At 53.0% G+C, this 26,315-nt stretch overlaps 1 protein-coding gene across 2 annotated transcripts in view; it reads left to right on the top strand.

Annotated features, from left to right (window-relative positions):
* The window catches only part of LRFN5 (leucine rich repeat and fibronectin type III domain containing 5), a 42,614-nt gene extending 32,817 nt beyond the window's left edge, over positions 1–9,797 (top strand). The window contains exons 2-4 of one of the 2 annotated variants that reach the window (XM_054068858.1): positions 1,203–2,610; positions 3,946–4,658; positions 9,405–9,797. In XM_054068858.1, coding sequence (XP_053924833.1) covers positions 1,223–2,610; positions 3,946–4,658; positions 9,405–9,514 — 2,211 coding nt within the window. In that variant the 5' untranslated portion in view covers positions 1,203–1,222 and the 3' untranslated portion in view covers positions 9,515–9,797. Of the gene's footprint in view, positions 1–1,202; positions 2,611–3,945; positions 9,212–9,404 lie in introns of those variants that run through there. The other variant, XM_054068857.1, reaches the window with a different exon arrangement.
* Positions 9,798–26,315: the final 16,518 nt, after the last annotated feature.

Raw genomic sequence — 26,315 nt, forward strand, 5'->3', positions numbered from 1 at the left:
TGGCAATGCAAGAGATAAGGCTAATTGAACTGTCAGGCTTGCCGGGAGAAGAGTGCAGCGCTGTTGGCTGTGGCAGCCTGGAAAACAGTAATGATCTAAAATTAGCCCATGTTCCATTTTTATTGAGATCTCTGTTGTTGTGGGGGCTTTTCTTGGTTTGGTTTTGTTTGTTTGTTTGTTTTTGTTTGTTTTATTTGCATTATTGGGTTTTGAATGACATAGAAATAGCTCCTTCTGAGTTTATTCTGAAAATAGTATTATGAGCTTAAATGTTTGGTGGAGATGGCTACAAACCCTTTGAATTGCCATGTTTTAGAGGCTCCTGGGAATCTTAGCTTAGCCAGTAAAGCACATGAAACATCTTTCATTTTCATAGAGTCATGGAATGGTTTGGGTTGGAAGAGATCTCAAAGCCCATCCAGTTCCACCCCCTGCAGTGGCCATGGACACCTCTCACTGGATCAGGGGCTCCAAGCCCCATCCAACCTGGCCTTAAACCCCTCCAGGGATGGGGCAGCCACCACTGCTCTGGGCAACCTGGGCCAGTACTTCTGCACCTTCATAGGAAAACATTTCTTCCTGAAATCTCATCTTCATCTCCCCTCTTTCAGCTGAAAACCATTCCCCTTCATCCTGTCCCTGCACTCCCTGATCAAGAGCCCCTCCCCAGCTTTCCTGGAGACTCTTTCAGTGCTGGAAGCTGCTCTGAGGTCTCCCCAGAGCCTTCTCTTCTCCAGGCTGAACAACTCCAAGTCTCTCAGCCTGCCTGTGTTGGCATCATGGCAAAGTAAATCCAGACTGTAAAGTCAGGAGCATCTGTTGGAAAGCTGAGGGCCTGGAGTGGAGGTGTGCTGTGTGGCGGGGATGAGCTGTCAAGTCACAAAAGGTATTGCTGACACCATGTGCAGTGCCATCGGCTGCTTCCAGGTTGCTTTGTCGTTTCTATCTAAGAGTCTGGGAGTTGGTGTGGATCTATGTGTGCATGCAAACCTTTCTCTCTCTCCATCTCTCTTCTTCTGGAAGGTAGCATAGAAGCTCTTTTGTCAGGGTACGGAGAATGATAAAGACGTCAGGTAATGAGATGAGGATGGCACACACAAACCTTGGTTTCATGATTTAACCACGGGCGGTTTGTCTTTGCTTTTTTATTGTGCGATTTGCTCATCCTGCAGAGACTAACAGGCGATTGCTTTCCCTTGCAGGCTCTTGAACCTGATCTACAATGGAAAAACTGCTTTTGTTTCTGCTGTTCATTGGCGTAGCGGTGAGAACTCAGATCTGCCCAAAGCGCTGTGTCTGTCAGATTCTGTCTCCGAACCTTGCCACCCTTTGTGCCAAGAAAGGGCTCTTGTTCGTTCCTCCCAACATTGACAGGAGGACTGTGGAGCTACGGCTGGCAGACAACTTTGTTACAAACATTAAAAGGAAAGACTTTGCCAACATGACCAGCCTGGTGGACCTGACGCTGTCCAGGAATACAATCAGTTTTATTACGCCTCACGCGTTTGCCGACTTGCGCAATTTGCGGGCTTTGCATTTGAACAGCAACCGATTGACTAAAATCACTAATGACATGTTCAGCGGACTCTCCAACCTTCACCACTTGATACTTAACAACAACCAGCTGACTTTAATTTCTTCTACAGCTTTTGATGATGTTTTAGCTCTTGAGGAATTGGATTTGTCTTACAACAATCTGGAAACCATCCCATGGGATGCAGTGGAGAAGATGGTGAGTTTGCACACGCTCAGCCTAGACCACAACATGATTGACCATATTCCTAAGGGGACCTTCTCCCACCTCCACAAGATGACCAGGTTGGACGTTACATCTAACAAACTGCAGAAGCTACCACCTGATCCTCTCTTCCAGCGAGCTCAGGTACTGGCAACCTCAGGAATTATCAGCCCCTCGACTTTTGCATTGAGCTTTGGTGGGAACCCTTTGCATTGCAACTGTGAGCTTTTGTGGCTGAGGCGTCTTTCGAGGGAAGACGACCTGGAGACCTGTGCTTCTCCCACGCTTTTGTCTGGCCGGTACTTCTGGTCGATTCCTGAGGAGGAGTTCCTGTGCGAGCCTCCTCTCATCACCCGGCACACCCATGAGCTGCGGGTGCTGGAGGGCCAGCGGGCAGCGCTGAGGTGTAAGGCCCGGGGGGACCCCGAACCAGCGATTCATTGGATTTCACCCGAGGGTAAACTGATTTCAAACGCAACGAGGTCCGTGGTGTACGACAACGGGACGCTCGACATCCTTATAACAACAGTGAAGGACACAGGCTCCTTCACCTGCATCGCTTCTAACCCTGCTGGGGAGGCCACACAGACGGTGGACCTACACATAATCAAGCTCCCCCACTTGCTGAACAGCACAAACCACATCCACGAGCCTGACCCCGGCTCCTCGGATATCTCGACTTCCACCAAGTCAGGCTCCAACGCGAGCAGTAGCAACGGGGATACTAAAGTCAGCCAAGATAAGAAGGTGGTCGTTGCAGAAGCAACATCCTCTACTGCTCTGCTGAAATTCAATTTTCAGAGGAATATACCTGGGATCCGTATGTTCCAAATCCAGTACAACGGTACTTACGATGACTCCCTTGTTTACAGGTAAGGCATCCCCAGCCGACCGTGCGGGGCCCTGCTCGGTGCTGACATGCTGCCCTTGGCTCCGGGCAGCCCCTTCCACCGGAGTGCCCGCTTCCCAGCTGAGCAGAGCCCTGCCCGTGGCAGCAGATGGTGGGAGCCTTGGGAAGGACTCGTGCAATTTTCTACCTTGCAAACAGGGAAATTACCTTGACCAGTGGTGTTTTTAGATAACCCAAATGGACCTCTAATCCTCTGAACTAATGTGAGGGGCAGAAAGGTTGTAAAGGTAGTAGAATGAAATGGATCTTAATGCGCACAGTTTTATGACAACATAAGGAGAAGGGTGTCTGTGAAGGCACTCCTCTCAGTGCTCCCTGGCGGTGTCCGTGCTGGTGTGCTGTCAGAGTGCAGAGAGGTTCTGTGCTGCCGGGGTCACACTCGCACCCTTCAGACCTGTCTTTGCTTGGACACTTTTATGGTTCAGTGCAGATGGAGACTCTGCCTTGCCAAGCTGTGCCAGTGACTTGGCAACAACTGCTGATGACCCAAATGGAAGTGGAAAAGCACCTGGGAATGCTGGTCAACAGCAGTTGAACGCAAGCCAGTGGTGGCCCAATTGGGCAAGAAAGCCAGAGCATCCTGGCTCGGATGAGCCGTGGTGTGGCCAGCGGGAGTAGGGAAGGTATTTTCCCCTGCATTCAATGTTGGTGAGGTGGCAGCTTGAATCCTGGGTTCAGTTTTGGGCCCCTCAGTCCAAGAAGGACATTGAGGGGCTGGAGTGTGTCCAGAGAAGAGAGCAGAGCTGGGGAAGGGGCTGGAGAACAGGGGTTCTGGAAGCAGCTGAGGGACCTGGGTCTGTTTAGCCTAGAGAAGAGGAGGCTGAGGGGAGACCTCATCGCTGTCTGCAGCTCCTGAAGGGAGGTTGTGGTGAGGTGCGGGCTGGGCTCTTCTCCCAAGTAACAAGTGATAAGATGAGAGGAAATGGCCTCAAGTTGCTCCAGGGGAGGGTTATATTGGAGGTTTGGAAAACTTTCTTTACTGACAGTGTGGTGAAGCCCTGGCAGAGGCTGCCCAGGACAGGGGTGGAGTCACCTTCCCTGGAGGTGCTCAGAAAGTGTGTAGCCATGGCATGTGATGACATGGTTTAATAGACACCGTGGTGTTGGGCTTACTGTTGGGCTTGATGATCTCAGAGGTCCTTTCCAACCTTAATGATTCTATGATTCAAAACAAGGGCAGGAGCTGGCCCCGCCAAAAGCAGCATCAGGAGCAGAGGAACCGAGCCCTGGTTAGGCTCATCATGGGTGGGGGCTGCGGGTCTGCCGGCTTCATTCATGCTGGTTTCTTCTCCCCCAGAATGATACCTCCCACAAGCAAAACCTTCCTGGTCAACAACCTGGCTGCTGGGACTGTGTACGACCTGTGTGTCCTGGCCATCTACGACGATGGGATCACCTCGCTCACCGCCACCAGGGTGGTGGGCTGCACGCAGTTCACCACTGAGCAGGACTACGTGCGCTGCCACTTCATGCAGTCCCAGTTCCTGGGCGGGACCATGATTATCATCATTGGTGGGATCATCGTGGCGTCCGTGCTTGTGTTCATCATCATCCTCATGATCCGCTACAAGGTGTGCAACAACAACGGGCAGCAGAAGGTCACCAAGGTCAGCAATGTCTACTCGCAGACGAATGGGGCTCAGATCCAGGGCTGTGGCGGGGTGCTGTCACAGTCCATGTCCAAGCAGGCCATCGGGCACGAGGAGGGCATCCAGTGCTGCAAGGCTGCCAGCGACGGTGCAACGCAGTCGCCGGAGGCCGTCTCCAGCCAGGACTCGGCCACCACTACCTCCGCTTTGCCTCCCGCCTGGACTTCCAGTGCTTCTGCCTCCCAGAAGCAGAAGCGAAAGCTGGGGCCGAAGCCCGGCAGCGAGCTGCAGGGCGAAGCTGTTGGCAGCATCGAGTCCCAGAACAGTAACCGAAATAACTCCACTGCCCTGCAGTTGCCCACGCGCTCCCCCTGCTCCCCCCGAGCCACCCCCACCTACAAAAGAGCACAATCAAAGCCAAGTAAGTTCCTCACGCTGCCGGCTGACGTGGCCCGAGCCAAGCGCAGGCTCTCGCTGGGCGGCGAGCTGATGGAGCCCCGCTGCCCCGGCAGCGCCTGGGCTGCAGGCGGACTGCGGTCCAAGCGGAGCGTATCCATGAACGGGATGCTAGTCCAGTCAGACAGCTCTGACGTGGATAGCGGAAAAGCAACTTTCTCCAGTTCTGAGTGGATATTGGAAAGCACTGTGTGACCTGCTTTTTTTTTTTTTTCTCTTTCTCTTTCTTTTTTTCTTTTTTTTTTTTAATTTTAATTTTTATTTGAATGACAAACAAAGCACCAAACGTTGTGTGAAACTCCCTGTCCCAGAGGGGAGTTGGATTTGGAAGTTCACTATTGTCTCGCTGATTAATGGCTTGTTCATGCGAGGTTCTGTGTAAGCCACCCAGTGCACATGGGGTTTGATTTAGTTTGCATTTGATTTTTTTTTTAACATTAAAACCGAAGGCAACATTCAGAGATTAAAAAAAAAAATAAAAAAGAAAGGAAAAAAAAGATTAAGGCGTGAAAAAAAGCACGGAACAGCACCAGTGCCTTCCCTACTCTAGGACTGGCTTCCTGGTTCTGCAGCAGCAGAAAACGAAAGAGAGAGTTTTCACAGAAAAAGCCTTTTATAAAGGAAATGCAATTTCCTCCAAGCTAACAAATAACCGCTCCTGGATCAATCAGTAAAATGGTATTTTTTAAACCGGTCAGACTGTACATTTCTTTTCCGTGACAATGGTGTTGCCTTTGTTTTTAGGCAGATGCTGTACAGAAACAACAACGCTGTGTTGTTATGTTGTGTACAATAAAATATTCACTCCGTACACCAGCCCGCCTCGCGGTGACTGCCTGCTCGGAGCCAGGAGGAGGAGGAGGGTGCTGTGACGAGGGGTCCCCCGCCTTGTGCTGGGGTCTGGCAGCTGGGGCTGGTGCCCGACCCACTGCCCCAACACCCTCGTCCCGTGGCGCTGGCTGTGCCTGGTGCTGGCGCTGGCAGAGCTTTGGTTTGCTGCTCTGTTTTCTGAGCCATCGGTGTGGCGCAGGCTGTCCCCGTCCCGTCAGGACAGGTGCATGCAGGTGTGTGACGGGGTCGAGGGGAGAGGTGGGAGCAGCCGCAGCGGCTTGCCTGGCTGCGGTCACGCAGAGCTGATTTGGGGCAGGGAGAGGTGACCCGGCTGAGCTGCGGGCACCTCAGGGTGTGGGCAGGGAGCAGAGCTGGCGGCTCGACCCTGTGCTGTGGGGCAGGGGGCAGCCGGCGGGCGCATTGCTGTTCAGCGGCTCTCTGTGGTGGTCAGGATGATGGTGATGGCCGTCTCCTTCTTTCCAAGATGGTTTGGACCACATGTCCTGTAAACTCTGTGGCTGTCCCAGTTCCCTTTCACCCCTGTGCACAGTGGAGGGACTGGAAGACGGTCCCATCCATAACCTGCTCTCCGAGTGCCGTGCCTGTGGGACGGGATAACGTCAGGGCACTACGTGTGGACAGAAGCCCGTGGCATTAGGAGTCAGCAACTGAAACCCCCACGTTGTGAGGACGGCACACGTGCTTCTGCTGCTGCTCCAAAATGAAGGCTGTGATTAATATTAATTAACTGATATGGTCATCATGTTTAAATTACAGACAGCTTAACTCTGCAACATGAGTGCATTCTCAGCTGCCATATAATAAGTTTTATGTGGGCTTTGCGGCCATTAAAGTGACAGAACAGTTAAATTTTACACCCCGTGTGGTTGTTCTGGAGGGCAGTGAAACCCGGGCAGGTGCCTGCGGACACCCTGGCTCTCAGCAGGACAGCTGGTCGGCCCAGAGCTGTCGTAGCAGGGAATGGCTTGTGGCAGGGAACGTCTCGTAGCAGAGAATGTCGTCTCCCGGCAGCCCCGGTCTCTGCCTCCAAAGAGCCCTGGTGCTCTCAGCCGTCGTGGGTTGCTCTCAGCAGTTTCACTGCCTGTCGTGGAAAAACAGAGTCTGGGTGGGGGCGGTGTAAAGGACATTAAAAGAGGAGGCTGTTTCTTTTTTAGAAAGCCCTTTTACTTCCCTTGGGAAATGCAGGGACCGAAAAGGAAACGAAGCCTCAAAATTAGAACACCCGCTCCCTGCTGGAAAGTTAAAAAGAGAGCAATCCCTCCTGAGCCGTCTCTGGAAGTTCTTGCGGGGCTGTGTGCTCAGAAGGTGGCTGTTCAAGCGGTGCCCGGTCCGAGGCCATGCTGTCTTTGTCCTGGTTCTGGTGGTCACACAGCGAAGGCACTGTCAGGCATGGGAAACCATGGGCAGCGCCTTCCCTTTGCTCCAGGGTGTGGAGCTTGCTGTAGGGTTTTTTGCTGAAGTGCTTGTTTTGATCATGCATTTTAAGAATATCAAATGAAAATGGTTAATGTGTTGTCTAAAATTGGACGTAAATGTGTCTAAAGTTTTGTGGAAGTGCTAAAATATTAATGGCTTCTTGGGGTTTAGGGAGGTTTATTTTTGTATCTTTAATTTTTTACCCTAAGGAATCGTTTTCTGAGCATTGTGGAGCTGCGTGTCTGTGGTGCGTCTGTGTAAGCAGCTTATGAGGAACATATGTCCCTGCATTTGATTTAATTCTCTGCTAATAGTGTAGGAGCGGTGAGACCTGGATAGCAGAGGGTTTGCCTCATGCGACTTTCTCCCTTTGGCAGAGAGGAGCATCCCTTGGGAGTGCACAGGCACAAAACTGGCTGTTCCCACTGGAGTAACTGCAGCAGGACCGCTAATTCAAGCTCAATTCTGTCAGAGTATTGAAAGCCTGCTGGAGGAGGAAATTCTCTGTCCTTTCTGTTCTGCAAAACCAAAGGTTGCCAGCTGTTCGAGGCAGAAAGTGCTGTGGTGCTCCTTGATCGGCATAACATGGCTACATCTGTCTTCAAGTGCAGCAGCGCTTTCTGATGCTTCAGGAATGAGTCTGAGTTCAGGAACATGAGCAGGGTGTTCCCTGTGGTGGGCAGTGGATGCTGAGATGGGTGGCTGGGCTGGCGCTGCCCCCCTGGCTTCACCGCAGCTGCACACGGGAGCTTGCAGAGACCTGAACCCACAAACCTGCCCCAGCATCGCCCAACCTGTGCATGTGCGCCGTGTGCTCAGAAATAGAGGAACCAAAGTGTTTGCTATAGATGGAGGAGAAACTACTGCAGAGATTTGTTTACTTGTATTAAAATTGCTGGCACATGGTTTCTCTTGCGCCTTTTCAGAATCCTTTCCTCCGAGTGTACATGTTGTGTTAAAGAGGGCTGGTACAAGTGGTGCTAGATGGAGAAGCAGGGCTGTGTTGGGTGAAACATACATTGTGTTGGCTTGATTTCTGTGCTGCTTTTCGGCTTGTCTGCTGGGGATGTTCTTTCTGGTGAATACATGGTCCTGCTCCGCTCTGGGTGCCCCTGTGGGTTTATTTCTGCTAGCGAGTTCCCCTGAGTGTGGCAGCCGTGCTTGGGCAGCCCTGCGGGAACAGTGAATGGGAAGGCGATGGCCATGTGTCCTGTGCTTGGGAGAGGGGAGCTGACTCCTGGGCATGCAGCTCTCGGGTGCAGAGGAGCCGGCTGCTGGGTGGTCCCATTCCTGCTGTCCACAACGCTGCTGGAGGCATGGGGCTCGCTGCCAGCAGCTCCTGCCTCCCGGGGACCATTAAAGCCCTGCTGGCCACTGCTTCGGGACTGCACAAAGCATCTCCTGGTGACTCCGTGGGCACCTGAGCGTGGTCACCGAGACACGCATTGAGCACCCCTGGCTGACAAGAGTGACACTGAGCCGTGCAGCCGGCAGTTTTGCAGCAGCCGATGCTCACTGCTTGTGTGCCCTTGAAACGGTGCAGCGTGGCTCTTCTGTGCTGCTGGAAAACCGCACCAAGAGCCACACCAGGCACCCTGCACAGAGAGGGAGCATGTGGCTTCCCCCAGTAGGCAGTCCAACCAGAAGAAGTGATGGTGACACCTGCTATTGCTTACTGTCGCTTCTCTTGCTATGAATTGAGAGGAACTGGAGTCTGGGAGGTACCATTCATAATGTGGCCAACGTTTGTTGGTGTTGGAGTAGCTCAAGAACATTTACTGTCCTCCTCTAAGGTGCTGCTTGTGACCAGGGCTGTGCAATTGCGCTCCTGAAACAGTCCCAAAATTGCACAGTGCCTTTCCCTGGGTGATGTAGGAACTCATTTTGATGTCGGTCAAAGTCCTTGTGTAAAGGAAGCAAACCATAGCAAAGTCGGTATGGCCCTGCTTACGGAAAATGTGTATCCCATATTTTTCCTTTGCAAGTGTGTTTCCGCATGCCTGTGTCTGGACCTGGTGCCAGAGCTCCAGCCTGTGCTGGGTGTGTAGCCCACCACAGCACCTCTGCTCAGCTGGGGCTTCCCTTCTGCCTGTCATTCCACAGTGCCTCGCCCCGGGAAGTGCCGGATCTTTCTGCCGGTTGTTCCGTCGTGCCTCACCTTGCCGCTGCTGTTGTTGCCCTCTGAGCTGAATCCAGGCACCGCAGAGGGGTCCGCTCGGTGCCAGCCCACCCCACACGGGCAGTGGTGCTGTCTTTCCTTCCGTGTCTGCTGTGGGCAGGCACATCCCGTTAGGCACCGAGCTTGTGCACCCGTTGTGCTCGGGCTTGTCCCACCAAACACCTCCTGGCACTGCTGCCCTTGCCGGGGTCAGCTTCGGCTGTGGGGAAGGGCCAGATCCTGCGCCTTGTCCCCTCACTGTCTCTGTTTTGTCTCTTTGCACAGAAGCCGGGGCTGATCCACAGGACGCCTGCCCTCCTCCATCGCCTGAAAACGTTGCCACTGACGTTCTTGCTCTGCAGAAAACAATACGATTCCAAGTCACTGAAGGTTAACATGTCACACTGTGCTGGCCCCACTCGAAGCTGCAGCTGAAGCCGGGAGGCTGTTGATGTTGGCTGCATCAGATAGACTTTCTTCTCCCTTTCACAGGTTGCCCATCTCCCATCTGCCACATTCAGTCTAAATACCCTTTTTTTCTGGTGTCCAAGGTTTTATATAAAACTGAAAATAGTGATGAGCAATCTGGTGGCAGCAGCTGCAGTCCCCTCATGGTACGTGTCGCCAGTGGTGAGTTCACAAACTGTAAACATGGTAGCTTACATCACCTGAACTAATAAATGTTTTACTACGATGGCGTGGGTGTATTGGTTGATCCGGAGGGGTTATGCAGGTGGCAGGCATTCCAGTTGGGGCGTGGTGCTGCTTCTCCCCGCCGCAGGGCCCTGCGCTGCTCGTGGTTCGTGTGCGCTGCAGGTGATGGTGAGGTCCGGGCTGTCTGCAGCGCAGGCGAGTGCAGGCAGAGGGCCGGGGCTCTGCTGGGCGAGCAGCAGCCCAGCAGCCACCTGCCTGGGGTGATGGCTGGGGCAGGCACTGATGGGGCAGGAGAAGCTGCCCAGCTTTGCACCCCGAGGCTGGGCAAGGCGTGGGTTTGAGTGGCGAGGGAGCCCTGTCTGCCGCTGCTGCTGTGGGTGGCAGTGATGCTGCCCTGCGGGAACCCTTGCCACCAGCGGGGAGCTGGGATGTGGTGGGGTCACAGCACCGCAGGCTCCTGTGCCAGGAGTGCTGTGCAAGTGGGCAAGCCCTGGCTGCTGCTGGCTCTTGTGCCGTGGGAGCACAGGGAACAGTCTGGGCTGGGGACGGAACGGGGCTGCCCCCCTCCCACAGCTGCACCAGTATCTTGGTGGCACCGCCAGCCCGGCCAGGCTCCCCGTCACACCTCGCTTCTCAAACAACACCAAGGCGGGGGGGGGTGGTGTTTTTTCTTTCCTTCCTTGTCAAGAATCCCATATGGCTTACAGATATAATTATAGCTTCTGCGAAAACCACAGTGAATCAACCAGCTTCAATAGAACTTCTGAGAACAGATTACAGTGAGTGTAAATATTTATTGTTGGCTGACTGTGAAGGGCAGGAGATGGAGCTGCCCGGACGTGGCTCCTCTGGCCTGGCTGCTCCCCGTGGATGGGGATGCTCCCACCGGTGGTTTCTGGCGCACTGTGCAGACAAAGGAACTCAGCTCGGGCAGCTGAGCAACGCGCCCATGCTTTGCCCACAACACCAGAGACACAGACATCTCCCCAGGACAAGGCAGCCCATGGAAGGAGAGTCCGAGCTAAGCCAGGAGCCTCCCCTTTGGGTTTTCCTCTTACACTTTCTCCTCTGATGGCTCTGGAGCCGAGCACCAGGGAGCCGAGAGTAACAGCCAGGGCTCGCAAGGCATCAGTGATGGAGACCCCAGGCTCCCCGTGGGCCCAACAGCCGAGGTCTTGTGCATGGGCAGAAAACTCAGTGCTGGTTCAACACCACAGATCTTGGAGATGAGTGGGATGCGTTTCATCCAGTGCACAAGAATTCCACTGCCAAATGGAGATTTCAAGGGAGCAAAGATTGGTTTCGAACAGGAGTTGGACTCATTGCTCTAGTTCTCAGAAAGCACGGCGGGGGAACTTTCTGGTGCTGCACGTAGCCTGGATTTTATGTGGATTATAACAACAGCATGCATTGCTCTTCCCTTTCCTTACCGGATAGTGTAATTTGAGCTTGAATTCTGGAAGAGGATGAACCCAAAATAAAATAGTTTTCAATAAAATGTTTGGTGGAAACAGTCCACAAACTCATCACCTCTCTTACTGCAAACTGAAGTGACTCCCTGGTGCCACTGCTGGTGCTCAGGTCTGTGAAACAGCCAGGTAGGGCGAATCCATGGCTTGGAAGTGTGAGCTACAGGAAGAACTGGGAAGCCTCTACTTCCCTTTGACACCCTGCATCAGGCTGTGCCACTGCCGAAACCCTGATGACACCAACAAGGCCCAAACTCCATCTGCACAGCGCTCAGCCCTCAGGATCTCATTCCTCGTTAATACCATGCCCTCATTCGGTGGCTCCAATTTCAAGCTTTTGTGCACAGAGCAGAGCTGCTTGTCCCTTGCTGATTTCTTTCTATATTCCTTTAATTAATTGTCAAGGTAAGTTCTACCTGTCAGTATGGGGTTCGTTAGCAATCCGGCAGCTGTGCCTTCAGCCCCTGGAATGTCTGCGGGATGGAGCATGCTGGATGTGTGTTGCCAGCAGTGCTCTGTTGGGGTGGCTTTAGGAGCACTGCACCTCGAATCCTGGGTTCGGTTGTGGACATTGAGGGGCTGGAGCATGTCCAGAGAAGGGAACGGAGCTGGGGAAGGGGCTGGAGAACACGGTTATGAGGGGTTGCTGAGGGACCTGGGGCTGTTTAGCCTGGAGAAGAGGAGGCTGAGGGGAGACCTCATTGCTCTCTGCAACTGCCTGAAAGGAGGTTGGGGCGAGGTGGGTGCTGGGCTCTGCTCCCAAGTGACAGGTGATGGGATGAGAGGAAATGGCCTCGAGTCACACCAGGGCAGTTTCAGATTGGACACCAGGAAAAATTTCTTCACTGAAAGGGTTCTCGGGTCCTGGCAGAGGCTGCCCAGGGAGGTAGTAGTGTCCCCATCCCTGGGGCGATTTGAAAGCTGGGCAGATGAGGTGCTCAGGGATGGCTCAGCAGCGGAAAGGGACGGTTGGACTCAATGGTCTCAAAGGTCTTTTGCAACCAAATGATTCTATGATTCTATGATTTCATCCATACAGTCATTGAATAGAGGAATACCATTGTTTCAACAGTGAAGAGACCCAGAACTTGGATACCTACTGAAGAATCCCACAAGTCATCTCAGTTGATAAAACTGAAGGAAAATCTGGCCCACGATCAGCATTTTCGTAATGCTGGTGGACACTGCACCTGCTGATGCTGCTGTGCATCAGCACCATCTGCCCAGATGGGGACATGGGCAGAGTGGGCTTCTCGCCAGGCTGTAAAGCTTTGGAGGCTTTCTCTAAGCTTCTCTTTCGTGGTCATCAACATCTTGGTGCTACCACTGGTGCTCACCAAAATGAACGAGTGGATTAATATTGGGAAATGCTTTTCTTAATAGTTTGGGAAAAGTCAGGAGAACACATCTGTAGGCAGTGAGGAGCTAGGGGCGAGGCTGAGATCCGGAGAAGGCAGATAGGGATGCAGCACCCTCTGCCCCAGCAGCCTCCTGGGGGGACTCAGGCTCCCAAGCACCGTGCGCTGCTGACGGGGTCTGTGGGAACCCCAGGTGGTGGTGGGGTGGTGGGTTACGGCTGAGTTCTGCAGGGAGGAAAGCCTGGAGGTTACAGCCTGCCAGCGTTCGCTGCTGCGTGCGCTTGGCTCTTGCAGTGCTGCAGCGCGTCAGGGACAGCTAGTCTGGAGTTTTCTGATTAAACCTTGTTTTCACAGAAATGCGTGTATCCATCATGGTCTTGTTCCAGTTTTGTTGTTTCTTGGGTTTGTTTTCTTTCTTTTTCATTGTGGGGGGGGGGGAAATTAATTGAAGAACAAATCTCTGTTCAGAGACAAATTAAAGCGCAGAGCACTCTGTAGAGGATCGGTTCCTGGGAAGCAGGAAACCAGGAAATTTGACTAGGATGTGCAGTGCGGATCTGAATCTCCTTTCTCTATATCTGACGCCAATGTCAGTCAATGTAGGCCTCAACTTGTAACCCCAAATTAGGGTGGGCAGTTTTCCTCCTCGTCCTTTCTGCTCCTGGCAGGAAGGGTGTGCCTTATCATGTTCTTTCTGCCACCGAAGGACTGTGGTGAGGGCTCTGGTCCTGCTCAGCTGCCAGGAATTCCTAGCGTGTGATGGATGGCCCTTCACCTGTGGTGCTCGAGGTTCCGTTTGCTGCTGTTCCCAGAGTGAGGACCGCAGGAGTGCCTTTGCATGGCGCTTCCGAGCGTGAGGCCGTATCCTGCCTGCGGAGCATCCTGGCCTTAACCCCACCGCGCTGTGAGACCCGCGAGGTGCCCCACTTTAGCCGTGAATTTGAACCGTCGGAAGCACTGCTCTGGCTGTCCCGGCGGAACAGCCGCCCCCTCCGAGGCGACTCTCCCCGAGTCTGTGTCCTGCGAGTGTTCTCCTCTCACAGCGCGGGCCGAGCGCGGCCTCCACAGCCCCGGCACCGGGCAGACCAGGCAGCGCCTGAGGAGGCACGGAGCCAGGCACCGGCCACGGGTGCTGAGGATCATCCGTAGGGCTAAGAAGCACCAAATCTAGCAAGCACTGCTAACAACTGACTCTCTCTTTTTCGGTTGTTCGGGGGTTTTTTTGTTTGTTTGGTTGTGGTTTTTATTGTTGTTGTTGTTCAGTTTTGGGGTTTATTGTTTGCTTTTAATCCCCCGGTAACTTGAAGAGACTATGGAAGCACTTCCAGGCTGAGCTTCCAGGTTGTCCACCTGCCCTAGGATGGCCAGGTCCTGGAGCAGCAAGGAGTTGGCTCCTCCAGTGTGTTTCCCCCTGGGCAGGGGATGTTCACCATGCAGGCTCTGTCCCTCTACCAGAATACCAGCCGTCTGCTGCCTTCTCCCTTGGAATCAGCATCCGTTGCACCTGGCCCTGACTGTGGGGAGCGAGAAAACATGTCCAGCATCCCCGACAGCCAGACGAGGCAGGGGGAAGGAAAGGGAAACTGCCGCTTACTCTTAGTGATGATCACAACATTGAGAATATTCAGAAAATGTCATTTGACCAAGCGTGTGAAGAGTTTGGGAATGTGGAAATGGCTCCTGGTAACCTGATACGTTCCCAGTGCTGTGACCTCACAGGAAACGAAGCTTTGAAAAGAAACTATTCCAGCAAAACCGTGGCTGTAGCTTACTGACACCGGGCATGACTGGCGGTGTTACCTGTGCTGATGGAGATGGAAACCAGGGGTGAAAACTCAGTTTTAATCTGTTAAAGAAGTATTTCAGTGATTCTACGGTGAAGAAAAACACACAAAAACATGGCCAGAATTGAGGAAGGCTGGAAGACACAGAGACAAGTGTCCACAAATTTGTCCTGCCCTTTTTCTCACACCTCTGGCAGCTCAGGCTGGGGTCCCGGAGGAGCCTGCTGTCTGCAGGGTGGGGGTCTCCAGGAGGTTTGGGGTGCCCTGGCTCTGTGGGCTGCACCAGCGCCATCCCACAGCCCCGGCTCTGCCCGCAGCCCTGTGCCGCACCAGGATGAACCGGAGCAGGGCGCCGCGCTCCAGGCACATGCTGGTGTGTTGGTGGCAGCTGCTGCCCGGGAATTCAGTCCCGTCCCTGGGCGCTGGTTTGGCACTGGAGGCAAACCTTTATGATGAAGTATTGGTTCTCAAGGAGCAGGAGCCCAGCTGCACATTCCCGTGCCACACGGCTGGTGCTGAGCAGAGCCTTTCCCCGGCAGGGCACCCCCACTTCCCACACTGCCAACAGCCCCTCTCGCGTGCCTGCTTTTCCAGCTGGTCTCTCCCAGGTCTCAGGTGCCACCAGAGAAGTCAGGGGGTGAGTTAGAGCCTCCAGAAGGAGGGCAGGAGATGCTCTCAGTCCCCGTTAGCCGTGTCTCTGGACTCGTGGTACACGCGTGCTGCCCAGGAAAGACCGAGCCAGAAACTCCAGCAAAGGGCAGGCTCCTCCAGGGGCATTGAGGTGAGGGCTCGGGGATCAAAAAGCTTCCCAGCTGGGCTCATCCTTTTCAGCATGTGACAGCAGGCTTTAGGAGAGGTGGCACTGACTTCCCAGCATCAGAAGGAAGGTGCAATCATCCAAGAAGGTGCCTTCCTCGGAGGAGTCCCACCACTTGACTGCAGCTCCTCCTGCGCTGCCGTGGGCTCGGGGTCCAGGGCTGAGCTCTCGGCTGTCGCTGTGCCTGGCGCTTCCGAGGGACTTGCATGAACAGAGGTGGTGAATGCACCCTCCAGTTCCCACACAGCCAAGGCACACTGGGAGTCCTGGGGCCAGTGAGGAAAATCTTGTCTTTGGATTGTTACCACATGTTTTCAGTTGCTTTCTTCTATGAATTATTACATATACACGAGATCTGGGCTGGGCTGGTTCAGCATTGACCCAAGCCACTGGGTGATGGTTGTCAGGCTCCTAGGAGAGACCTTACCTGGCTATGGGACACTAAAGGATGTGTGAGGTGAGGAGGACATCAACATGCTGTTCATCTGCCTTGGTGCAGATGTTCAACTCTTGATTAATGATGAGGCAACCCCCTTTTCCAGTTATGTGGGAAATAATGAGTCCTTTGGAATTATTTCAGGTTGCAATATCCACTGTGTGGCTGTGCTGGTGCTCCTGAATGGCAGCAATTACACAGCTCTTAATATCCATTCTTTCCTAAGTGGTCTAATACTCATCTCCTTTATTTAGGATTATTCATCCCTAAAAAATTGCCTGACCTTTAAAGTCCTAAAGCCCTACTGAATTTTAAGATACACTGAATGCAGTCTGTGTCTGGGCTGCTCTCCTGTCACTGTCTTGGAGGACAAATGTGATGGCAGTGGGAAATTCAGTGCCAGGATCGAACCTTTCCTGAACATTACTGAGAGACAGGATTGTGTGTGTTAGTGTTGGTCTCTGAAAAAGGTACGGGGAGGTGGGTCTTGCATGGTCCTGTGCTGCCTCACCAGCTGCTGACTGAGTGGTTTGGGCTGGATGTGGGGAGAAACCTTCCCATCTACAAGTAGTGGAGCACGGTGGAAAGCCCGTGGGATCTCAGCCCACGGAGGCTGTCGAGAGCCAAAGCCCTGAGCAACCTGGTCTGAGCCCGGAGCAGGGGCTGGGGCAGAGACCCCCGGGGTCCCATCCCAGCTGGGTAATTCCACGTCTCTGTGAGTCGGCACAGGACACTGGGGATGGGCTTGGCCACAGGTAATGGTTATGCTGGTTGGGTTCACTTTGCTTCCACGCTGACCTTGCAGGGGAGAGCCATGCTCTGGCCAAGGCATTGCCCTGCAGTGACATGGGCCTACCAGGAAAGGACAGTGCACCATACCTGCAGAGGAGAGGACACCCCTGCCTTTGGGGAACAGCTCCCACTGTTGCCGCTGCTCTGTCCACACGAGCTAGTTCAACGTTCCAGCTTGAAGCTCTGCACTTTTCTTACCAAGGCGAGTAAAGCAGTAATGGTTCTCTCACATCGGCTTGTTGTGCTCGGCAACAGCACCCTTGGTAGCTCTTTGTGGTGACCAACCTGCACCCACAGCTTGTTCACAGAGAAGAGGTGAGTCCAGGTGAATGTGGTTTTCAGGAAGAATCCATGTGTCCTACGCTGTAAATCAGCGCTGATACATCTCAGGTGCCTTTTACCAGGACCTTTGCTAAGGGTCTTGTTGAGAGAAAGGGCAACAGCAGCCTTTGCCAGCAGCAGGATGATGGGCATCACAGGGCTGGTGTGGAGCCAGGAGCCTCACCTGGGCCAGCACAGCCTCGAGGAATTCTCAGAAGTCCTTCTCTCACCTCCTGAAGTCCTGCCTAGGTAAGGTGTGAGTTTGGGTCTGAGCAGGGAGGCAAATGCAGCATCACCAGCCGTGCCTGTGGCAGGGGGGCTCTTCCCTTGCGTTGCTGTTTGTCTCTTCTGGCCCTGCTGATACAGAGGGGAGCCTGGCAGGCCCTTTAGGATACAGCTAGCCAACAGCCAGCTTTCCAAGGACATCTGCTGCCGTTCTGTCACCCCCTGCCTCAGCAGGTGACCCATGCTCTTGGTTAATCCCGCCTGCAGCAGACATGGGTGTCCCTCTCTGCCCCGCCTGCTCCTCCGCAGCACCAGCGGGTCTGGGCACATCCTTTCCCAGAGAGGCACGGGTCACGACAAGCCCTCTGCAAGGGGAAGCACGTCCTACACCCACAGAAACTCGTGATACCAAATGTCCTGAAGTGCTGAAGCCCAACACCAGCCTGAAAGCGGTGCCCACGGCAGCTGGAGAGGTGAGGATGGCAGAAAGCAGCTGCCCCACTGCCAGCCTGCAGAGCAGCTGGGATAAAAAGGGGCCCACCTGGGGCTGGGGAGGGAAACGAGGAGGAGGGGTGGGTGAAGAGGCCGTGGGGGATTCTGGCTGTGGAGCGGGGCTGGGTGCAGCACCACAGTTAAGCTACAGGGACTTCCCAGGAGCAGCTTAACACACACAAGAGGTTTGTCTGGGCTGAAAGGGTGGGCTATAAAAAGGAAGAGGTGCAGCTGGCGGGGGCCCTGCACGAGTGCTGCCCGTGCTGGGGGGGGTGGGGGGAAAAGCAGCTCCGAAGCCCGAGAGGGGGTCTGTCTTGTGCAGTACTGTGCAAGCAGGACAGCCCGTGTGGGTGCTTGGGATGGGCTTGTGTGCACAGCTGCCTTCCAGCTGCTCCGTAACCCTGCTGTGGCTGGCACAGCTGCCTCCAGCCTTGCTTGCTTGCGTGTCCAGAGCAGGCTCTGCAGCTGTGCCCTGTGCTCCCTGCCAGCAGCCTCTTCCCTCCCTGTGTTCTGGTGCTGGCAAAGCTGTGACCCCACAAACAGCGGGGGCTGTGCCCTGGCGCAGGGGTCCTGGCGTGCTGGTGACTCCTCGTGCTGTGCAGCTCGGTGATGCTGAGCCCTGCTGGGAGGTGCTGAGAGCTCCTCCTGGGGCAGCGGTCAGAGCCACTCTGCTGCCCGTAGCTTGGGTTTTCTGCGCAGAAGCACAAACCTTCTGTGGTTTTGGATTTTAATAGATTACAGGAAGCTGAAATCCACGGCAGTGTGGTTTCTCGCATGGGCATCAGGGCTCCTGGCTCTGTTTGGAGCCTTATTCAGGTGCTGTACAGGAAAATGGGGCTGTGCAAGAGCAACTGCTCTGCCTGCCCCTGGTCTGTGCCCTTGGGTGGGCTCAGCTCCCCTCTTTGATGGAATGTCTGAGGCCGTTGAGCTTTTCTTTCCAGGCAATGTTCAGTTCTAGGAACGCAGGGTTCCTGATGCCTAGTGCTTTCCCCAGCTGAGCAAACAGCCTGCTGAGTTATTGCTGCCTTGGCTGTAAAAGAGGGATGTGTGGAATTGTTGTCCTGTGTCTGGGTTGTTTTTTTACTTTCCCTGATCTCACTGCTTTAGCATTTGGAGGTGGCATTGCTGAGGCTCTGCAGGCACTGGGCTCGCAGGGATGGTGTGCGAGGGGGCCCAGCCTGGCAAGCAAATCTTGGTGTACTGTCCTGAAGGGATCCACTCCTGCGTCAGATCCCTCCGCTCATACCTGGAATGTTGGTTGCATCCCACAGGAACTGCAAAACCAAGGGCAGTCCGTGGCTTGCTTCTCTGAAGTGTTTTGGCCCCAGGACGGTCTGCCTATGCGCTCGCCTGGGTGTGCAGGGCTCTGTGCCGTGCTTCCCCCTGACCCCTGCAGCTTTCAAACCCCGTACAGGACAGGTTTCTTTCCTTGTGAGTACTTTGTCTGTTGTGCAGCTCACTGAAACCAGAAAGAATTCAACATCAAAGATGCGTGGCCAGCATTTTGGTGAGACTGAAACCAGCTACAGCGGGTAGGTGGAACACAAACAGAAGAACGTTTATTTGTGATTACATTGAAAATCATTCTTCAAAGTGGGGAAAAAAAGATTAGTTGTGGCTTTCTTAGAAGGCTTCTTACTTTATAAAATCTAACCTGGGGTGCAGCTTGACCTGTGGGTCGCAGCCCAGCAGTTCATAAAATTCATTTAAAAGGCAAAGCTGGGCTGGGCACTGGCAGAACTGGTGGATCCCGGTCTGGGGACTGTCCAGGGGTGCAGGGACAGCCCCGGGGGGTCTCAGCTCAGAGCTTGGATGCTTCACAGTGCCTCACCACTGACATGCTGTGAAGCCTTTGAAGTCATTCAATAGTGACTATATCTGACACCACAATTGGTCTCATCTCTAGTGAGTAATTGTGCTATAAAACACAACGGTGAAGGCTGCTATTTCAGACTATGCTGCGTTGTCACTGCTGTTACCTGTGCTGAATGAACTTTTGTCTGTAGCTTTGCTGGACACCAGTGCTGCTTTGGAAGACAGGATATTTGTATATTTTTTGCTGATGTAGTAGATAAATGGAGTGCAAAAGTATCTTTTCTGTCCCTGTTGCTCCCAAACATTAAATGAACAAGCAGCCTAGCTTGTATGGGGAGATGCAGGTTGTACCTCAAAGTGATGCAGTGGGGTACAAATTGCAAGGAACGTTTTTGACAGGCTGCAATAAACTGAACTTAAAAAATCTTTGCAATATAGAGGAGCTGAAGCTGTGTTTGCTTCTCATTTGGAAATAGAGGCAGCATTATTAATCGCACACTGACTTCACCTGAGGACACGGGCACGCAGGCTGGTGTGCTCCAGCTCTGCAGAGGCGAGCGCCTGCCCCGCTGCCTGAGCTCCTGTGGTGCTGCCCAGTGTGTCCCGGCGGTGGCCGGCACTGACCCCTCCTGCCCTGGCAGCCTGTCACACCTGGGCCAGCAGCACCGCTGCAGCAGCTCGGCGGCTCCACGGGGCACCAGTATCCAGCAGCTCCTCGTGGCGAGGAAAGCATCTGAGAGCGTTCGAGCATGGTCTGAAACACCACGAGGCTCACAGCAACGTAGGTTGGCAAGGCAGAGGCTTGCTGAAGGTGCAGAGAGGGGTGGGGGTGTGTGTGTGTTTAGATAAAAGGTTCTTCATCCTTTCCTTGTTCCATCTGACTCTGCTTTCCTGCTGTAACACAAACTTGTTCCAGGGAGGCTCAGCGTTCGCCTTTGGAACAGAAATGAAATGCTGGTTTTGAAGCTTATCAGAATACAATCCTCCCTTTCTATGCTGTTTTGCTTTCTTTAGCCAATGTCTGGTGCAATTTGGAGATTACCTGGCTTCCTACCACGGTGTTAAGTACTTCCTTTGTCTCCACACCACCGAGATGCCCTGTGTTGGCTCATGTCAAGCAGAGTTTGGTTGCGGTGCTGGTGTCTGCTGCCTGCTTGCAGCCTTGCCTCGCCGGGAGCAGAAGCACTGGGAACCATGTGCGGGTGGGTGCAGGATTGCCAGCGTCCCCTCTTGCAGTGCTGGATTGGCAGCTCAGCACATGTAACCCTCCGACAGACCAAGCTCTCAGCCTGGAGAGCAGCAGTGGGAGACGGGGAGCACTATTTTTGTGTCTTGCCTGCCTGTCGTGATGGGTGTGGTGCGGAAGGAGCGCTGGTGCAGCTCAGCCCACGCAGAGGTATTTTTGTGCTGGAGGAACGTGTGGGTTTTGTTGCTGCCGTGTTCCTGGAGTACCGACAGGCGCGGCTGGCAAAACACAGCCCTCAGATTGTGCGGTGAAGGCTTCGCCTGGGATCCGCCTTCTGCTGCTGGTGGGACCGGGTGTGAGGCACCTGCGGGATGCTCTGCTGGCTGCCCTCACGGATGCAGGAGTCTGTCCCTGCTCCGTGCCCAGCACTATGTGGGCAATCACAAGCAGGGGTGGTTGGAGAAGGACATTTCTGCACCTCATCTCCAAAAGAATGACCCCCACCCAACCCCGAGCTGCCACAAGCAATAGCGGGCACAAAGCCCTCGGCTGTGCACCAGACCAGGCTCCGGCTTCGCTCTGGTAGGGAAGAAGAGGAAGGGCCGGTTCCTGGGAGGTGGTTGCTGAGGCTGGTGAACACTGCCTGTGTTTCGGGTGGAGAGCAAGAGGGCTTTGGCTTATCCCAGACAGTGTCTCCGTGATCCAGAGAGCAAGGCTGCAGACCTGAAGGAACCAGCGCAAGGAGAGGAGCGCTGCGGGGGCTGTGTCGCATGGGGTTGGGGAGGGATTTTGAAACTCCAAACCCCTGTAAGTCCTTAAAAAAATAAAAATCAAGATCATTTAAGAAAACCAATAATTGAATAGAGCTAATTAGAAGCCAGTGGAAAGCTGTGTTTTGGTTATCTTTTATATGGAGGAACTAGGGATGGAGAAAGGAGAGTATTTCTCTGTTGGATACCATCCTTGCATGGTGAAATTGTAGCATCATAGAATCACTAGGTTGGAACAGTCCTTTGAGATCATCGAGTCCAGCCATAAATAGTAAAGCCCTGCCCACCTCTGACCTGGGCAAATGCATTCCAGGCTCCAAGCACTGATGTCTTAAGGGGCAAAAGACAAAAAAGAGGAAGATAGGTGTAGCTGCGGCACGTATCTGCGGTTAGTATGATTTTAGACTAAACCTCCACGCTCTTTCTTCCCCTGGGGCATGGGACACTACCGCTTTTGCCGTCTGCCGAGCTTTGGAGCGCACCAAAACCACGGCGAGACCCCGAAGCCCCGGATGTGTCCCAATGATGCCGAGAGGGCTGTAAAGAAGGGGGTATCTCTGTGCATTCTCCACTGCTCCTCTGTTGTCCAGCCCAAGCTGTGCCCAGGGTCTCACCGGGTGTAACGAGGGAGGGCAGAGCCCTGCTGTGCCTGGTCCCTGCCTTGGAGCCCCCTTGGAGCACCCACCCCATCTCAGCACCTCATCAAGGACTGGTGTTGGTGCTTGGCCTCTTCCTGCTAAGAGCTGCCGTTGAACAGGCACAGCCCATGCGGCTGCTGTCCCGGCCCCTCCTCTTTCCCCCCTGCCCAGCTCCAAGCTGGGGTCTGAAGCAATAACAATATTGAAGAAATAATAGAGTGAGCAGTTGGAACTCATGTTTCTTTCTGCTTTTCTGGATTATCTCTATGGTGAATGCAACTATTTGATGTGAAAAGCAAAATTGTCATCTTTAACAGCTCTCTTTCCAATCTCATTTTATGTATTTTTTTTCTCCTCAGAAGGTTTTTTTAGTTCTTTCCTGTTTGATATAACTTCCTCTGCTTTAAATTTATCTTAGCATTATTCTCTTTACACCTTATTCAGAGTCAATGAGGCAGTGAAAAAGGGGGATTTACATGAGAAGCAATTTGTATATTTTAGCAAGGGTACAAGAGCCTCCCCCTGACAGGGCCGTGGGTTATTTCAGAAGTCAGATTACCAGTTCATTTGCATTTTATTTTTTTTTTTTTAAAAAAAACAAAACTGCTTTTTTTTCAGTCCCTTTGCTGGCTGGAACATCTTCAGTTCTCTTACGTGACCCTCTGTTTTCACTGATACCAAAGTCATTGCAAATACATTTTTCCCATCAGAATGTATTAAGAAAATTAATCACCACTGAACGCCTTTTCCATGTGTGGGCTTTCGCCTTCAGTGGCTTTGCTCAGCTCAAGTGTGATATTCCTCGGCTCCTCTTCTGGTAAGAGCAGACTCAAACTTGCCGAAAATAGTGATGGATGGGAGAGACAAAATGCTCCAAGCGTTGAGTTTGTCATCTGTGCTTTGTGTCACATGTGGTCTCTGCAGACCCCGAACGTGGGGATCAGTGTGCCAGGGAATGGACATTTATTGGCCATGAGCCTGGGCAGGAGCTGCTGGAGGAGCGGGGCTGAGCTCAGCATCCTCCCTGGGTGCTGGACTGGGCGGGAGGCGGGCAGGGAGCAGTCAGAACCAAACACTGGGACGAGGAGGAAGATGCAGTTCTCCTCAGCTGGTGACTACAAGAATTCATTGAGGTTGTGGAGAGCGTCCAGAGAAGAGCAATGAAGCTGGTGAGGGGGCTGGAGAACAAGGGTTATGAGGAGCGGCTGAGGGACCTGGGGCTGTTCAGCCTGGAGAAGAGGAGGCTGAGAGGAGACCTCATCACTGTCTACAACTGCCTGAAAGGAGGTTGTGATGAGGTGGGTGCTGGGCTCTGCTCCCAAGTGACAGCAACGGGACAAGCAGAAATGGCCTTAAGCTGCCCTACGGCAGGTTCAGATTGGACATCAGGAAAAAATTCTTCATAGAAAAGGTTCTTGGGCCCTGGCAGAGGCTGCCCAGGGAGGGGGTGGAGTCCCCAGCTCTGGAGGGGTTTAAAAGCCGAGTAGATTAAGTGCTTATGGATATGATTTAGTAGTAGAAAGGTATGATTGCACTCAATGATCTCAAAGGTCTTTTCCAGCCTAGGGATTCTATGATTCTATGTGAAACACTTCACCCACGGGAGCCTCAGCAAGGCTGAGGTGGTGACTTACATGCTCCGGCTGTGTTTCCAGTGCTATCACACCCCCTGATCCAGCCTGCATGGAGACAAGCCAACTTCCCGCTCCTTGCTCTTGATTGTTACGGGGAAGGTACCAGGTTACTTCTAATGAAGGGAACAAGCAAGGTCACCGCACGTGTGGAGCCGTTATTCTGCACAGGCTCATTTTTCCTACTGCATCCAAGTCCAGTAAATGGATCTTGTGCTGCGAGTCACCATCTGGTCCTGAAGCCAGGCCAGGCGAGCGCAGGGCGAGCAGCTGCTGCGTCCTCAGGATCACGACCTGTACAGAGGACTGGTCCTGGCTGCTCATGGCTGAGCTGTGGCAATTGGGGTCATTGGTTGGTTTGATACCTCACGTGGGGTGGAACCAAGGGCTCTTCTGGGCTGGAAATGCATTGTGATGGATTATTTTAATATTTTATTCTTCGTTCTATTCAGAAACTTTTGAGAGTCACGCTGTTCGTTACAGATATCTTGCCATAAACACTAAAAAAGCTGTGTCCATGGCTGCTCACAAGTAAAATTGAAGTAAAAATATTCTGTGACTTTGCGGGGGGGGGAAGCCAGAGGCAGGCAAATGCATTCATGTGATGTTTCAGAAAGTCATAAATCCAAGTGGGAATGAATAGTAATTTAGTCATCCCTTTGGAGTTATTTTCCACAAGAAAATACATACTGAGTATCAAACACACATCCAGTTGCTTTGATATCAATGTTACCGGACTGTGTGCAGGTCTTAAAAGGCAAAATTAAACTCTATCTGCTCCGCCTGGGTTTGTGGATGGCCCAGAGCCGAGCTCGTTGCTGGACCCGGGGTCTGAGCACGTTCCTCTGGAGGCTCTGCTTGGGATGCCCGAGCCTGTTGGCACAAGGTACATTCTGAGAAATGCTGCTGCCGACACAGCTGGGCCAGGAGCGCGAGTGCACTGTGTTTAAAACATTGCTAAATCAAAGAAAATTCTTAATGAGCCCAAAGACCTGCTTAGCTGTCATGGGCAGCGCTGGGGTGGGACGTGCCGGGGTGGGAGCTGCCTGAATTCCTGCTGACCCATCTCCCAGCGCTTGGCTGGCTCCTTCAGACACGAGCACCACTGGTGTGAATCGACCCCAGCGGGCGGGATGCCTCCTGCTGCCACACCAGCTTTTCCCCGTTCCTCCGCTCTGTCCCAGCCTCTCGCCCATGCCCCTCCCGGGGTTCCCTCCAGCCAGCGCTCCGTTGGGTGCCTCCTCCTCCAGGGCACCTTTCCCCGGGGCCTGGTAATGGCTCAGCCTCTCCCGATGCTTTTGCTCAACGCATTGACTAACCAATATCCCTCGAGTGTTATTTTTGCCGTTGCTGGTGCCGTGCGGTGGCCTCTGTGCCGAGCAGGAGGCTCCAGCCCTGCACGGGCTTTGGGTGGTGGGTGATGGTGTCTGTGTGCACCCTGCAGCAGGGGCTGCTGGCACCCGGGGCCGCGGTTGGGTTTGGCTGCAGTCTAACTCGTTTTTTATTAATGACCATCAGTGCTGGTCGGTGTGAGTGCCCTGTGACCCCCCACAGGGCACAGGAGAGTGTCGGCAGCCCAGGGTCCCCCCAGATCCCGGTGAGCTCAGAGCCCCAGCACAGGGGAGTTCCCCCTTGCAGAAACATCAGTGAATTTATCTATAAAGGTTTTAGCTGTGTTTTTAATGACTTTTTAAAGAGAGATCTTATAATTTGGAATGTAAGTGTTAGTGCTGTCATTACCGGACTAACAGTGACTGCTCCTCGTGTGTTGATTAGGGTGGTAGAACGGTAATTACGGCAGCAATAAATCCCATGCACCTCAGACGCACACTCCCTTTGGCCAGTAACAAGGTTTAGAGTATAAAAAATGAAGTGTATATATTTTTATGGCAAGCCATAATACTTCCTCTGAGGTAGCTTAGATTTCACTGGATGATCCCAGCTAATTGTCCTTGAATTCATTACAGTGAAAACTCTGCTGTTGTTTGCCTTGACCGAGATTTTCAGACAGGGAAAGTGACTGTTCAGTGGCGATGACTGCCCGTAATTCTTTATTGCAGAGCCTTGTTTTTGGTATCTTGGCATTCCTCCTTTGTTTCTGCTGGTGTCATTGTCATTACTGCATTGCCTACCTGGAGTGGAGCTTGGTTTCTGAACTTCCCTTGGTAGAAAAGGAACTCAAGATTCCCTAATTGCTGGATGAATGCTTTGAGCTGGAGAAGCTGAATGGTGGCAGGAAGGGATGGAGCCTTGCAGGGACCTGGCCCGAGGAGAGAGCTGCGGTGCCCGATGCTGAGGGCTCAGCCGTGGCAGCACCAGCACCCTCTCCATGGGCAATTATCTTCAGCCCCAGCGGCTTTGGTTCATAATTTACAATCCATTCACTGGAGTTATTTTGCAATTACATTTATGTGATTGCATACACACACGGACTGTACAAAATAGAGGATGAGATTTGCAGTGGTTGGTGTGGCAGCCATACTTCCTACTGGGGCATCTCTCTTTGAAATGTGGGGTTTGGTTTTTTTTTACTTCTTGGTGATATTTCAGTGAAGAAAGGATTTAAAATGCAGTATATTTTAAGGGTATGAATAATCATTCTCACTGATTTATGTTAGTTTATGTAAAGACTGAGACCTTAGGAAAGTCATCTTCTCATCTGAGGTTTTCTTTCACCCTGTTTTTGTTGGAGGTTTTTTGATAGGAACATGGATGCGAAGCAGAGCACACGTAAGGAGCCGGCACAGTCACGGAGTGGATGTTTTGCAAATCCTTTAAAATTTTCTACTTATATTGACGTAAAACCTG

This window comes from Cuculus canorus, chromosome 5 (genome assembly GCF_017976375.1).
Source record: "Cuculus canorus isolate bCucCan1 chromosome 5, bCucCan1.pri, whole genome shotgun sequence".
In the NCBI taxonomy this organism is placed as follows: domain Eukaryota; kingdom Metazoa; phylum Chordata; class Aves; order Cuculiformes; family Cuculidae; genus Cuculus; species Cuculus canorus.